The sequence below is a fragment of the Netta rufina genome, assembly GCF_964035555.1.
Source record: "Netta rufina genome assembly, chromosome: 6".
NCBI lineage: Eukaryota > Metazoa > Chordata > Aves > Anseriformes > Anatidae > Netta > Netta rufina.
In genome coordinates this window covers 36,314,260-36,328,700 of record NC_140129.1, presented here as the reverse complement: position 1 = coordinate 36,328,700, position 14,441 = coordinate 36,314,260, and the positions used below count along the sequence as shown (strand labels likewise).

Sequence of the window (14,441 nt, the reverse complement as noted above, 5' to 3'; positions counted from 1 at the left end):
CAACAAATACTGTTTAAAACTTATCTCCAAAATGTTGCCACGAATTGTTTAGAAATTTGACAGCAAATACTATAAATTATAGATGTTAATTTTCATTCATTAAAAGTTCTTCAAAGAGCATTGGAAAGAGAGATGAAATGCATTAACTTGTACTAGTAGTAGGCAGATTCCGATACTTAGAAGTCATGATAGCGAATGCAAATTGAGCTTTCTAAACCAAGACTCTTAAAGCATGTTATTAAGTATTTTCCTTATCAATTTGAGCAGCAGTGTGGTGCTTTAAAAGGACCAGGTATGGGGGTCCCTACCAGTACTGGGCAGATGGACCAGTACTACTCAGTTTTATGCTGCCTCATTTACTTAGTGTTTTGCAATCCTTAATGTGCACAGCTGGCAGCTGAATGCAGGTTTGATACTAACAGTTTAGACATCTTTAGATGTAGCAGATGGAAAATTTTACACAAATAAAGTAGGAGAAAGTGTGCAATTAGGTTTTTATCTGCAGTTACACGATGCATCCTGTGCTTTAGTTTAGAACATCACCTTGGTGGGTGGTCATCATCTTTCCTTGCACCAAAGCTGTACCTTCTTGACACCACACTTGGTGTTGGATGCCTGCCCAAACACCAAACTTCTGTTATTGTTGAGTGTGAAGGAAATAAGAAATGCAACAATCAGCAAAAGACAAAGGCAGACCAGCAGCGCGATTCCAGCAGCCCAGTACATTATGGTTACATTCCATGCTAGTTAAGTCACTATGGTAAAATCCTTGGCAGGATTTTTTTTCAATAGTTTATTCATGATGTTCATTATTATGAGCTGTAAAGACTATGAGAATTTCATTTTTTAAATGTCTTATGGAATGTATCACTTTCTTAGATCTTGTAGACATGCTGTGGAAACCATAACATAAAATATGAGTTACTTACAATAACTAATTTTAATCCCATCTGCTAAGTATGACAACATTAGCATTTCCACTTAATTAAAAACACCCTTAAAGCAGCAATGTTTTAATCACTCCATTTTATTTACTCTCCTCCGGTGTCACTTATAATTGTAACTTTTTATTTTTTAATAATGAGGGATTTTTTTTCTCTGTGCATCACACAAAAAAGTGCTGTCGATAATTAGCAGTCTTCTGTTATTACTAGACTCAGGTGTCACAACTGTGTCTCATCCTCATTACAGTAAAAAATTTCACCTATCAGATTCATTATTGCTAGATAATGCGACTGAGAGCCTTAGCAGGCCCTCCAGAAAAGTAATTCAGCCAAGCAAAATTATCAGCTAATTATATTTAGAATCAAAAGCCCAACAACTATTTGCAGATAAATTGTATGAATTGAAGTGAATAGATCTGAATATTAAGATTCATAGATTTAGCAGATGATTTGTTAATTGGAATAAAAAGGTCATTTACTAGCCATTTTAACAATAGATCAATCGGAACTCTATTTATTATTTAACTAGTAGTGCTTAAGGACTGAAATGAAGAATAATTGTATTATTGTTATGATATGATACTTTTCTGGGAAAAGGCAAAAATGCATGGAAGTTACGAAGCTCCCCTTTCCCTGTTCAGTCTGAAGCTGTGTCTGCGTGCTGGGAACGCACTGCCCAGTTCGGTTTGATCTCAAGCTCTTGGCATCTAAAGGTGCACGGTGTGCAACGAGACTGGCTGCGCCGTGGTGAGAACCTGGCCAAGGGTGCATGTAAACTTTGGGGAGGAAAGGTGGAAAATTAGTATGCAAATAGGATCATTTGCAAACGAAAGACTTCCAAATTTCACCTTTTATCCAGTAAACTACAGAAGCATTAAATTCTGCTTTTACTAATTCATGATCCTGATAGAGGATTTTCGTAAGGGGGAAATTGCATACTCAGATGATGACTCAGATTGCATCTTGGCCTGCAGTTTTGTTTTAGGGAGCTGTTCTTTTTTTTCATGCAGACGATACGATTAAAAAGCAAATATTTTAACATAACTTAGTGATCTGAGCTATTACTGAAATGTCCACAGTTTCACTCTTTTTTTTTTTTTTCCTAGATTAAAGAAAACTTTAAAAATCTATTTGCTTTGACATATGACACAATATTTAAGAACTGAAATCATCAATTAAATCACACATCAGAAACATTTCCCTTTGGTAAAAAATATAGTGCTAGACGATGTACACTTTGAAATCGTTGTTAATGTTTAAAATGCAATCTGAAGTGCATATGTTATTTAAAAAAAAAAAAAAAAAACATAAATTACAAAATTTAAGTTTATGGAAAAACTAGCAATCATTGCCTAGCAAAAGCATTTGCAGAGAAATGTGTATCTTTGGGTTTTGTGGATATGCATAGTTTTGTAGCATGAAAGCTGACTGTGTTATTCTTTATTTTATTTTTTGCCCATTGAAAAACAAGTAGAGCTAAAGGAAGCAGGGCTCAGTATGGACTGGATTGGGTGCCTGTAATAAAGTAACAAAGCCAATGTGTGCATGAACGTAGCGAGAGCCTTTTGGATTGTCACTGAAAATAAAAAAGGTGAACACTGACAAGATTTCGGATTTTTTCTGGGGACCGAGGGAAACTGAAGTTAAAAATAAAGTCCTCGTATGGTCAACATGTTGGAGGAAATTCAAAGACTCTCATAAAATAAACATATTTTAAGAAGTGTTTTGAATTTCAGTGTGTAATTTCTGGCCAACAGAAATTACAGTTGTATCTTTAGAGGGACATTATGTCAGATCAATGGTCATTATGCAAAAAAAATAAACTGAAAACTTGATGCCTTAACCCATTCAGTTATTAAAATGCAAACAGGAATCGGATAGCTTTTCTTTAGAATTGCTACTAGAAAACTTTGTGCCATTGTGTCGCAATTATAAAATATCTGGATTTAATGTTACAAAAGATATGTAAATTTTTCCTTAAAAAAAAAACAAATCCACAAAACATAACAGGCTTTGGCAGGGGAATCTCATCAGTGTTTATTTAAAAAAAAAAAAAAAAAAAAAAAAGAAAAGTTTATGACCTGAAAAATAAAGGAAATCATTTGATGCATGTGCATAAGCTAAAAGATCCCAGCCCAAAGCATACTGCAAGTTGTTCTTAGGCTACGTTTAATTCTAACCTTTGGACTTGGAAAGTTGAACGAGTGTCTGCTCTGCCAGGTAAGGGCGATTGTGTGCATCTGTGTATATGTACACATATATACAAATGCGCGTATGCATGCCCTTGTTTTTCTGCAGTATTATTAAGAAAAGCCGTCCATACTTCACCATGTTGTTACATGTGTCTGTCTGCTGATTATAAAATGTGTTAAACAGTATTTAAAAAACAAAAAAATGCAGAGCTGCGCTTTGATTTATTCAGCGAACAAAACATATGCTCGCTGTTCTGTTCTATGTAATTCATATGATCAATAAAATTTTCTTTAAAAAGAGCAACTTTGGCATTTAGAAGGATTGAGCTGCTGAGCAGAAAAATGCTTTACTTATGCTATATGTAGTCAACCTCTACGCTCTTGCACCAAAGTAAGTTTTTGGCTCCCCAGTGTCCTGTTCATGCTTTTATTATTTTTAATCTTCAGGGTTGAAGCTGTATATTGCGGTTGTTATCCACTGTGTCCCAAGGCCTTGGTGTACCCGGAGATATTTCCAGGTAGCTGCTTTGCTGCTCACTCTTTTTCCTGAAAAGTAATACATGATTCACGCTAAAATACAAAGTTTGAGAATAAACTTGAGCAAAAGCAATTGTTTATTTGGCAAGCCAACATGTTAGTGTTAAGGAAAATTTTATGTGTTTTAATACATTAGACGAAGTTTATATTTGCCATCTGTTCTTTTAAGATAACACAAAAGCAAGTTTTGAAATAGCATTCTTCATTGTTAGCATACACAACCCATAATGATAGATTTTTGTTAAAAGGTCAGTGATGCTGCAATGGTTTGCAGATTTTTTTGAGATACAGAAAAAAAAAAAAAATAGAGGCCTGAAAATCACACCAAATTATTTAAACAATTTAATACTTAATAGTATGCAACCGTGGTACAGGATACACACTAATGTAGCACCAGTTCTTTGAAAAATCTCATCACTAAATGTATCACATATGCATTGTGTTACATTAGAATAATGTATTTTAATCACCCAAAGGAGATGTCTAAACAGCACAACTACACAGTCTTATTTAGCATTAAACATCCTTGTGAGCTGAGGTAACCTTATAAAATCATGCTTAAATAATGTAAAACACGAGGCGGCACAGAGCAATATGCATTTTTAATTAGTAAAGTGACTAATATCGAGTGTGTGCTTTGAGGTTTTTGTTTCATTAAAAATGTATCTGTTTTTCCTGCAGCTGAATATCTGTATTCTACACCTGAACAGCTTTTTAAAAGGCTTCAGAATTTCTGCAAGAGACCAGATATTGTAAGGAAACATCTCTATAAGGTAGTTGTTCAGAACAGTTTTACGTGATATAATGCCATATTGAAGTACAAAGGAAAAAAAAAATTAAAAAAAAAAAAAACAACATTTAATTAACATACTAATGTTTAAAGGAAACATGCTAGGGAGGGATATTAGTCGTTACACTAACAAGGATTAATTAAACTAGATGCCAGTTGTATTAACCTAGGTCTTATGAAATACGTGCACTTAATGCATGCTACATGCTTTTTTTTTTTAATTTATTGTTTTCTAAAATGACTGTCCTTTACATTTGGACCCAAGAGGCTTATAAAAATGAACCTGGATTAATGTAACTCATTAGTTTAAAAGGAAAATAAAAGAAAGATCCTACAATTATACTAATGAGGATAAACCTACCTTCCTATCCTAATTTAATCTGCAGTCCTCAAAACATGCAGGTGACTGGGACCAGGTAAGACTTCTCTGCCTTTTGGAATTATTTGAATTATTTTGATAGTTATGATTTTTTTAATTCTTTGCTTTTTCAGTTATGTTGAGCATTAAAAAAAAGTTGATTAGAAGCATTATTTACTGGTATTTATCATGTCCTATTCTTTGCAGCTATTTATGTAGAGAAAATGCAGTTTAAGTGATAGACCTTCCATTCGAATTTTGATCAAGTGTTCAATGCTAGACTGACTTCTGTGTTCTCAAGATGTGTATTTATATTGCTAGGAATCACTTTTTTTTTTTTTTTTTTTTTAATTATGTAGATAGAGCACTAAATTTTATATTATTTCAGTGAAAAATCATTATTTCACGATACTGCTCTTATAAAATAACTGCTATTGTCTGCATGCTGATATGCAAACTTACAGCATTTTCTGTTCAGTTATAACTTTTACAGCCCTGGAAGCATCGTGACCAGGGTAGATACACGTTACCCCTGCACGACAGAGGCGTTTCAGGCAGCATTTGTAAAAACCTGGATTCACCTGAAAGTCCTTCGAGGGAGCGCGTAGGCAGATATGCCGCTTGCGTTACCTGTGCAATATAAAAGCGGTCTCTCCTCGAGCATTCCTTGGCTGAAGCCACCCAGGCACACTGTTAACGAGCGAGTCGAGTAATCTCCTTCCTAATTTGGAGGCTCATGCTGCCAGCAGACCTAACCTCATCTCTCCACATTCCTCCCTCTGGGGACCAGAAAGTCTTGGTCTTGCTGCGTCTCGTGTGCCTCCCTACCCTTTTGAGCACACATGTAGCAGGAGGGAGAGTTTAGCCTGCATTTGACTTTTTTTGTGACCTAAAAATAGACATTTACATAATGACACATCAAAGATGATGTTGTTTCTGCAGGAAACAGTTAAACTTCAAGAAAAAAGGAGAGAACCAAAAATGCAATTTAACACCCAATTTCAAGCTCATTATCTTTCATTGTCTATTAACTTGGCAATGGTTCAGAAGGTAGCTCATAATAGTTTAAAATGCTGACTGAACACTTCCAGCGCTCAGCATTACTTCTTGAGTCAATAGTATTGTATAGTTAGACATGGTGGCTTCAAAGGGGAAGCAGTCCTTAAACGTTTACCTTGACATTTCCCAATGCTTCAAGTTCAGCTAACAGTTCTGCTCACGTGGATCTCTTCTGTGCTTGTGGATCCCCAGCTCCTAAATAAAAGCCAGGGCTGGCACACCAAAAGTGGAAAGAATGGCAGGTCAAATACTGATTTGAAGCAGTATGGGTTTAAAATGTGGCACAGAGGGCAGTGTCCACACAAGCCCCATAACCGAAATACTGATTTACTTTACCGATTCTCTTATGGAAAAAATACTTAAAAAAAAAAAAAAAAGAAAAAAAACAAACAAACAAAAAAAACAAACAAAAAAACCAACTTGGAATTATTTGTAGCCAGGGTGCAACTACAGAAATGGGGGGGCATACTCCATCCTTTGCAAATGGTCTTGTATACTATGAACAGTGCAGCTCCATCAGATGTCCTGAGTGCTCAGTGTCTGCAACAGGTAGGAACTGAGCTGCGTGGGGATTGTTTTAAAATGAGTAAAGCAGGGCCTAATCCAGAACCTGTGAATACCATTGAAAAGATCCCTGTTGTCTTTAATAGGCTTTGGCTCAGCTCTGAGAATACTGTTAGAGTTGTCTTTTGTACCTACACCCACGTACACTAAGTCTTTATTTTGCAATGAAACTATCTGTAAACCTTCTAGGAAGATGCTAACTTAGACATGTGTAACCAGGGTTGGAATGATGCTTCTTTTTTGGAAGTTGAAAAGAGTGAAATCATGAAGGGCACGCAGTGCTTCCACTGTGGTCCCACTTATTTCAGAATGGTATAATAGTATATACTATAGTGGCATAGAAGAGGGCCCCCACCACGGTAATATATACCAACTAGCTACTTCTCGTTCAGAAACCTTCCTGGCACGCTCCCTACGACAGTTCTTAAAGTAGCTGTACGGTCTTGGAAAAAACGTAAAGCTGCTTTAAAAGCAAATAATGCTTTTGTTTACTGCTTGGGGATTCTGCTTTATAGATCAGAAGGTAATCATCATCAGAAGTACTTTGGGTTATCTTTTCACATACTGTGTTTTATTACTAAGGATACCCGTAGTAAGTAGACAGCAGTCTCATTAAGCAGTTATTCCTCCAGTTGTCCTCAGTGCCTGTGCTGACAAAGCTGGGGGCGTGGGGAAGATGAATGGCAGCGGGGCAGCCAGGTTAGGGAGCCAGACACAGCGAATATCCCTGTGAAAATGCACAGACCCGTGTATTAAAGTGTAATAGCTTAATTCCAGTGAGCAGATTCATGCTGGCAGACTTTTAAAAATGCCCCTAATGTAAGCACCTAGAGAAACCTTTCCAGATGATACATTACTTACCCTGGGTATTCTCACAGCACCCAGGGCCGGCTCATTTGCATTTCGACGCTGCCTTCTACCAGTTGTTAACAGAAGATCAAGATCTGTTGAAAACAAAACCTCATTTGTTATCAATTATTTGTTCTGTTCTAGTTTTATGGAATCAAGAGTTCCTCTTTGGCTATTTGTGGTTGCCAAAGTGCCAAAATGAAGCAAATAACAACAACGGGGCATCAGTTTCCACTGGAGCTCACCACAAGACCTGCCAGGGTCTGCAAGCTCGCCGAGTCCTATCTCATAGATTTTAAAAATAAATAAATAGGGCGAAGCATTTGTTTCTGCACTATTTTCTTTAAGTTTACCTTTCAGTTCCCTCACTTCAGTTTCTTAATTTAAAACAGCATGTATAAAGAGTATACAGTGGAAAGGGACAAGAAGAGTTGCCAAAAGCCAGGCATGGAAGGAGCTGACAACTTTAAATAATCTCTCCCAGCCCTCCCAGCTGAATGAGTGCTGGTTGACATGCTGTCAGCTTCAGTTCCTGCAGAAAAATCCTACTCTCACTCATGCTTGTTTAACAGAGAAAAGAATTTGGCCCACTTTCTGACATTCATCTTCTCATTTCCATCACACTACAGAAGCTCACCTGCCTATGAAAAGACACATGGTGTGATTTTTTTTCCTCCTTACACCACTGTAGAAGATAAGGAACTGTGCTGAATTCAAAGGGATTAAACTGCTGTAAAATCAAATTAGGATCCCTGTTAGACTTTAGACATCTGAATTGTTTCCAGTCCCAGAATTTGGCTGAATATGGCTGTTCTAACAAAACTTTTTTTTCCCCCTCTTTTTGCTCCATTTGCGATAAAGCAATATATTCGCTATTTCAGGCAAACAGGTGGGAGTTCCTTTGTGATCCAGCTTTAATACTTAGGCACAGCTAGGAAGGTGGCAGGAGGCCTTCTCAGCAACTTGAGCAGGCAGCTCAGTGAGGTTACACTGAGCTGGACATGTGGGGGCTTGGGGGAGTCCCATGCTAGTGGCATCAGCCACTCAGCCCCATTTCAAGGAACAAAACTTCTTCATAGCTCTTGAAGAGACCTTGTTCAAGAACCGTAAACCTTGAACAGGCCAGAGAGGAGGCCTCTGCCCTTACTTCTTCTTCACCACCCTCCAAAAAAACTCCCTGAGAACTTCATATTTCCGTAGGGATGCTAATTGCCCCTCTGGATCAGCATGTCATGTGCTTACTTCAATATCATGGTTTTGGCATCAGAGAGAAGGCTGACACAGGTAGAAATAGGGTGTTAAAGGTCTTCTCTTTGTCTTTTAGAATTAGAGATTGGTCTTAACCCAGGAGTTGGAGATTTTATAATCTTGCATGTTCTTCTTTTAGTATGAAATATTTCCATGCTGTGCGTACTAGTTCTCCATTTGACATTCAGGCCCCTGGAGACCTCTGTTGCTGTCTTTCTTGGCTCTCTCTAGCAAGGCAGTTCATTCCGTGTTTACAGACATAAGCATTAAAAGATTTCCTTCAGTTGGCTCAGAGTGTCCCACCTTCAGTTGCACTGTCTCCTTGTTCTTGAGTCATTTGCCTGGTAGCAGAAGTTCCCACTCAATTTTTTCCATACCATTCATTATTTTATAAACATTTGTCAAACACTTACAGTATCCTGGGCTTTTCAGTCCCTCCTTGTGAATGTTATCCCATGTTTATATTCTTACCACCTATCATTCAAGCCATTTTGATGCTTGAGAGCTGTTTTTGTGCTGGTGTGATCATTACTTTACAGAGTATTCTAGGCCATGCCATCAATTTATGTGATGTGTTGTACTCTGTGATAATTTTCAACCTGCTCCTTATGGAGCCAAACACACTGTTTACTTTTTAACCGTGAATGTATATTGAGCAGATGTTTGCTTACAGTGTTCTCCAGATCTTTTGTCCCAAGCTGATAAAGTTAATTTAGAGCTCTCCAGGCTGTGTGAGTAGTACAAATATTCCCACCCATCGCGCTGACTTTCCTTTTGGTGGCAGAGCAAGTTTGCAGGGAAAGAAGGAGGCCCTGTGCTGAATTCCTGCTTCTACCTGGTTGGTATTAGGTGCAGGTCAGAAGTAGGCTGAAAGCACAGGTGTGAAATTTGTATTTTCCTCTTGTGATGCTCAGTTTCCAGTGAGAATAATTTAAAGTGGTTTCAGAGATGGTCTAAATCTGCCTCTCAGAGCCAGTATAGGAAGGTTAGAGCAGCTAGAAAATGAAGAAAATGCTGCCTCCATGCCCTCCCGTCTCTGTTGGTTCTAGGAAGAGCTGCCTAAGGATAGGTCCTAAGTAAAATGTACGAGTCAAGGATTTTTTATGTGAAAGAATTCCTTGGTTACTTATTTAGAATAATGAATCCTAGAGTAATTTGGGGAGGGACCTCTGGAGGTCATCTGGGTCCAGCCTCTGCTCAAAGCAGGGCCAGCTTCACAGCAGGATGGATTAAATTGCTGAGGGTTGTATCTAGGTTAGATTGAAGCCGTCACATTTTTCATTCCCATATATCTGATATAGTCAAACACCTAGCTAGACTAGGAGGTAGAAAAATCTGCTGGACCACAGACACAATTTAGACAGTTTAGGTCAATCTAAGGTCTACAAACTGCACGTGGGTCCAGAAACACCTTTGGTAGAGTGAGTTCTGCTAGCTTGTGTGGATGTTCGCTGAAGAAGAAATGAGCTAGCAGGGGCTGTTAAAAGTTGCCTGCTAGGTCATTCTGGGAGCCAACCATATTATGTTGAGTATCTCCTTGTTCCTGAGCTGTTTGCTGGAAGCAGAAGCTGCCACTCAATCTTTTCTCAGGGCTCACCTTGCTGTGGCTCTCTGAACGGCAAGAGATCAAGGAACTTTAAGCTCTCTGAAAATCCTGGTCTACAGCTCGTAGCAGTTGGCCATGCTTATGGAGCAGGAAGAAAGCATTCATTAAGAATGCAGTTCTGTGTGCATCTTTCAGCATCAACACGAGGACTTTGAACTTTTTATTATAACACTGATAGATAGCTTCCAGTTTAGTTTTAGAAAGTAGATGAACCATAGCCACTGCAAAATGGTAGATGGAGAAATGGGTCAAAGGAATTAAGATTGACAGAAAAGTTGCAAAATGCATGAAAACTAATTGTTTTTTAGTAAAGTGTATCTGCATTACCTTGAGAAAGAAAATCTGATGCTCTTTTCTTAGTGTTGTGGTTGCTCAATGTGTTCTGAACCTTCTTTTCCTAGTGGAAGGGTATCTTGCATAAATTCACATCCAACATTTATGTTTTTATTTAAACACAGAAGAAAGAAAGAAGTGAGTTTTAAAAGGTTGATAAAAGAAACTGCAGTTTGTTCAAGGAAATACTGTTACCCTACTGAGAAGTATTATATAGCTCTGACTCGGGCCTCACAGTGCACCCAGTTCACGTATACCAATGCTGTCTTTTGATGGTGGTTTCCAAAGGTGCTTGGAGTTTGAAAGTTGAGCTCCAAAAGTAATTACTACAAGCTGCTTTCCACCTTGATTCCTCCCTAATACTCACTTACAGGAGGAAGGAGGTGGGTCACAGAGTAAGGCTGACCCGACACAATTTGGCTCTGTAAATCACTCTGCTTTCGCGCACTCCAAGTCTCAGGTTTTGTGCTGAATAATAATCATTGATTCTTAATTTTGTTAAGGGAATTCTAAGAACGTGCATAAAATGCATGCCAAATCAGTACTGCCTGCTTGAACTCCAGCTATCCTGAAGCAGCAGGTCTGAACGAATGAACCATCCTTACTGAACTCGGAAGGTTAACTCTGAAGTCTAATGATGGCAGCACAGATATTAAATATTTCTGTTCTACTCTGAGGACACAGGAAACAAAAATGTTTGTATCATAGAAGATATTGCAGTGCTGCTGACACTTACTGTGCTGTCTCTTCACACAAAGATCTTGCTTACTGTGAAAACTTTGCTACTCATGACGATTTTGTCTCTGCATATTTAGGAACTGTTGACTGAATCATGTTCTATTCCTTGAAAACATGAATGCCCAGACTTTTGCAGAGTTATCACTCTTACCCCCCTCCAGAATAAGGAGTGGAGTTGATTCTCTCCGAGGTTACTCTGAAGTAGAAGCCAAAAGCCAGAGCAGTGATGGTGGCACAGGGGAATTAGGTGCTCTCTCCTGCCGGTTCCTGGTTCTGCCAGGTCTGAGGTGCGAGGGGCAGGTCGGGCCTGCTCGGTCCTTGCTGTGTCTGCAGAGCCCGCCAGTAAGAGTGGCATTTGGTGGTGGAAGTGCTGTAGCAGGGCTGCCACCAACTTCACGGGGCTCAATTTGGATCCGGCCTGGCACTTCCAGCTGCCTCCCGCTGCCTCTCGGGGCCGCGCTGGGCATGGCGGCGGGGCTGGTCCCCAGGACGAGTGGCTCCACACACGCTGCTCCTCCCGAGGCCGGAGACGTCCCTTCTGCGGCAGCCACTGACGTTCTGCGTGTGATCTCTCCTCTGCTTCCTCGTAGGGCGAGATGGCTGGCTTTTCTTGGGCAGCGCTCCGTGGTAAATTCAGGTCTCTGCTCGCAACAGAACCGAGGGAAGATTTGTGACAGATGGGGCTAAGTCACAAACTTGCAGCCTCAGGCAGAATTGTGGAAGTTTCCAGAGTGTGCCCATATTTACCTGATCAGAGAGAAAAGAAAATCTGCAGAGGAAGCCGAGCCTGGCTGCTTGTCATAGCTGACACAGAGCCATCTGCCACAAACCTGTGGCGGCTTCAGATCTCCAATCCCTGCCACCACCCCAGCTCAAATTAAATACAGATTCTTAGAGACGTTATGATGGTTACACATGTCCTCGGCATCACATGCAGGAGACTGTTCAAAAAAAATATGTGGCCTGTTGTATAACCGCACTCATGTATCCCATATGTGGTGCCACATTGAATTTCCGGTTGAATCTGTTTTTATCCTTTGTACTGGATGACATGGTGCCTGAATTCTTTCTTTTCGCCGACACGATGGCAGCCAAGCTGCAGCTTCAAACGCTCACACTTGGCTGGGTTTCTACCTAGGTTGCCAGGTTATCATTGGAGCCTTATTGTGTCCTCAAAGGGCCACAGGGCCTGAAAGGAGGATCCGAGTGCTACCGGACTAATTGGGCAGCCATCTCTGAATTGTTTGTAGGCAAAGGGCTGCTTTAGCACTTTTCTTTTTGCAAATTAATGACTCTCTGGCACAGGGGTTTTTAAGTGAAGGTATTAATAAGGGGTCTGGCAGGTAATCCCATGATTCGCGGAGTTACATTTGCATTTAATTAATCTTAAAGAAAGCTGAAAGATAAACAGCTGTAATTCAAACTAGCATGGGAAATATGCTACATGGTGCCATCTATCCGATAAAATGAAAGCTGAGACACTTGTTTTATTTCTCTCAAGGATGGAGAACAAACAGATAACAGTCAAAATACTTCCAATAAAAAGTAGTAGTATAAATGTAACGGCCGTTCATCAAGAATCTTTGCATCCAGTTACAAATACAGTCTTTTAAAGATAAATCACTTATGATTCCAGCAGTCAAGCTGCTATATTTGTTGATGTAAAATGTTTTGAAGATGTAGATTGTACAATAAATTTTTAATAAAGTGCCCACTGCAATTTTTAATTAGCATATCTCATTCATGTATAAGTGTGTACATCTATCTGTATGTTTATCACTATGCATATCCTTGTGTCAGAGTCAATGAATGCAATTGTGTCTTTATCTGATGAAGTAGAATCTGCTTTGCAAGTGATAATAAAATGTTCTGACAATTCCAAGATTTTCAGCTCCGTTCTGGGAAGAAGCAGGAAGAGGATTCTTGGTAAGTCATTGCCACGTAAAGCTTGGTGAGACCTCTCCTGACAGACAGGTATGGTTTCATACTCCTTCCTACCAGGCAGGGTGGTTTCTTTCCCTGGGCCAACAGGCTGTCACCCAATGGCAAACTTGGTGAGCATTTTGAGCTCATTGGTGAGATTGTGAACATCTTTCCTGTGCCAGCCTTGCCCGAAATCTGTGGGGCTCTAGGGCTGCATCCATGTCAGAGGAGAGGCTCAGGCTGATCCCACGGCACGCATGCAGCTCCTGGCTTCCCAGTCAGCACTGAGAGAGGATCTTTTCTGACACCATCAAGATGCTGAATTGTCCTTTCGCAGTGTGAGCAGGCAGTAGCTCTCTTTAAAATTGCTCTATTAATCAGTCAAAAAGCCGAGGGAGATCCAGTGGCAAATGGTAAATGTTCAGATATTTTTCTGGCACTGCAGAGTTGTAATTTTGCAGTAATCGTCTGTCTTATATGTTGGTTTCCCCCTGTTTCTGCTCGATCAAAGCCCAACTTGGCTCTAGATGTTGAATGTGGTCTTCTCAGGGAACCGTGCATGGGTGTGGTAGTCACATTTGCTAGAGCCAAGTAGCAAAACTTCTTGCATTTCCTATCTGACAGCATCATAAATCTGCACTAAGGCTATCACACCTTGCACCAGCAAGAACAAATTAGACCAAATTTTTTACTGTTGGGGAAACTGAGGCATGGTACAATTAAAGTGACTCGGTCCAAGTTTCACAGCGAGTCGCTCTCCAAACCAATAAAAGGAAAGAGGAGATGCTGCAACGTCATGCCATGGCTTGTGGCGAACAGACTGCGCACATAGTGCCACGAGATGCAATACGCCAAAACTCGATGGTTTTGACTCGAGACTGATGGTGACTCCAGAGCACATCCTGACCAAGCCCGCGGCTGAAGGAGGTCTCACCCAGCTCCTCGGCGAGGTGATGTCCGGCTTTGGCTCATTTATTGATCGGTGATACTTGAACCATTCCTAGCTAGTCTGAGCGAGGCTTCGTCTTCATGGAAAATTTTGCCTCAGAGTTACAAACCCTTGCAAATAATGCTTTATAATAGGAACACTCTCAGAACTTTAATTATAGGGTAATAAATAGCAACGCGGCATTATCCTCGGATACTTCTTTACATTCTTAGTGAATATACACAGCTGGTCTGGAGCATGAAAACATCCTTGCCGCGTCTCCTAGGTCCCGGAGGCTGGCCTGGTTTTTGGGGCCAGCCCGGCCCATTTCAGGGTTCTCTACCAGCGGGGTGCTGCAAGGCCTCAGGTGGG

The 14,441-nt window shown here is 40.1% G+C and overlaps 1 protein-coding gene across 11 annotated transcripts in view; it reads left to right on the top strand.

The window, feature by feature from the left end:
* GTDC1 (glycosyltransferase like domain containing 1) overlaps positions 1–14,441 on the top strand; it is a 192,966-nt gene that overhangs the window by 165,566 nt on the left and 12,959 nt on the right. For 7 of the 11 annotated variants that reach the window (XM_084289176.1, XM_084289173.1, XM_084289178.1 and 4 more), the window contains 3 exons: positions 3,584–3,654; positions 4,355–4,446; positions 11,809–12,987. In XM_084289176.1, the coding sequence (XP_084145302.1) occupies positions 3,584–3,654; positions 4,355–4,446; positions 11,809–11,892 (247 nt within the window). In that variant the 3' untranslated portion in view covers positions 11,893–12,987. Of the gene's footprint in view, positions 1–3,583; positions 3,655–4,354; positions 4,447–11,808; positions 12,988–13,101; positions 13,133–14,441 lie in introns of those variants that run through there. The other 4 variants (XM_084289177.1, XM_084289180.1, XM_084289171.1 and 1 more) reach the window with 3 other exon arrangements.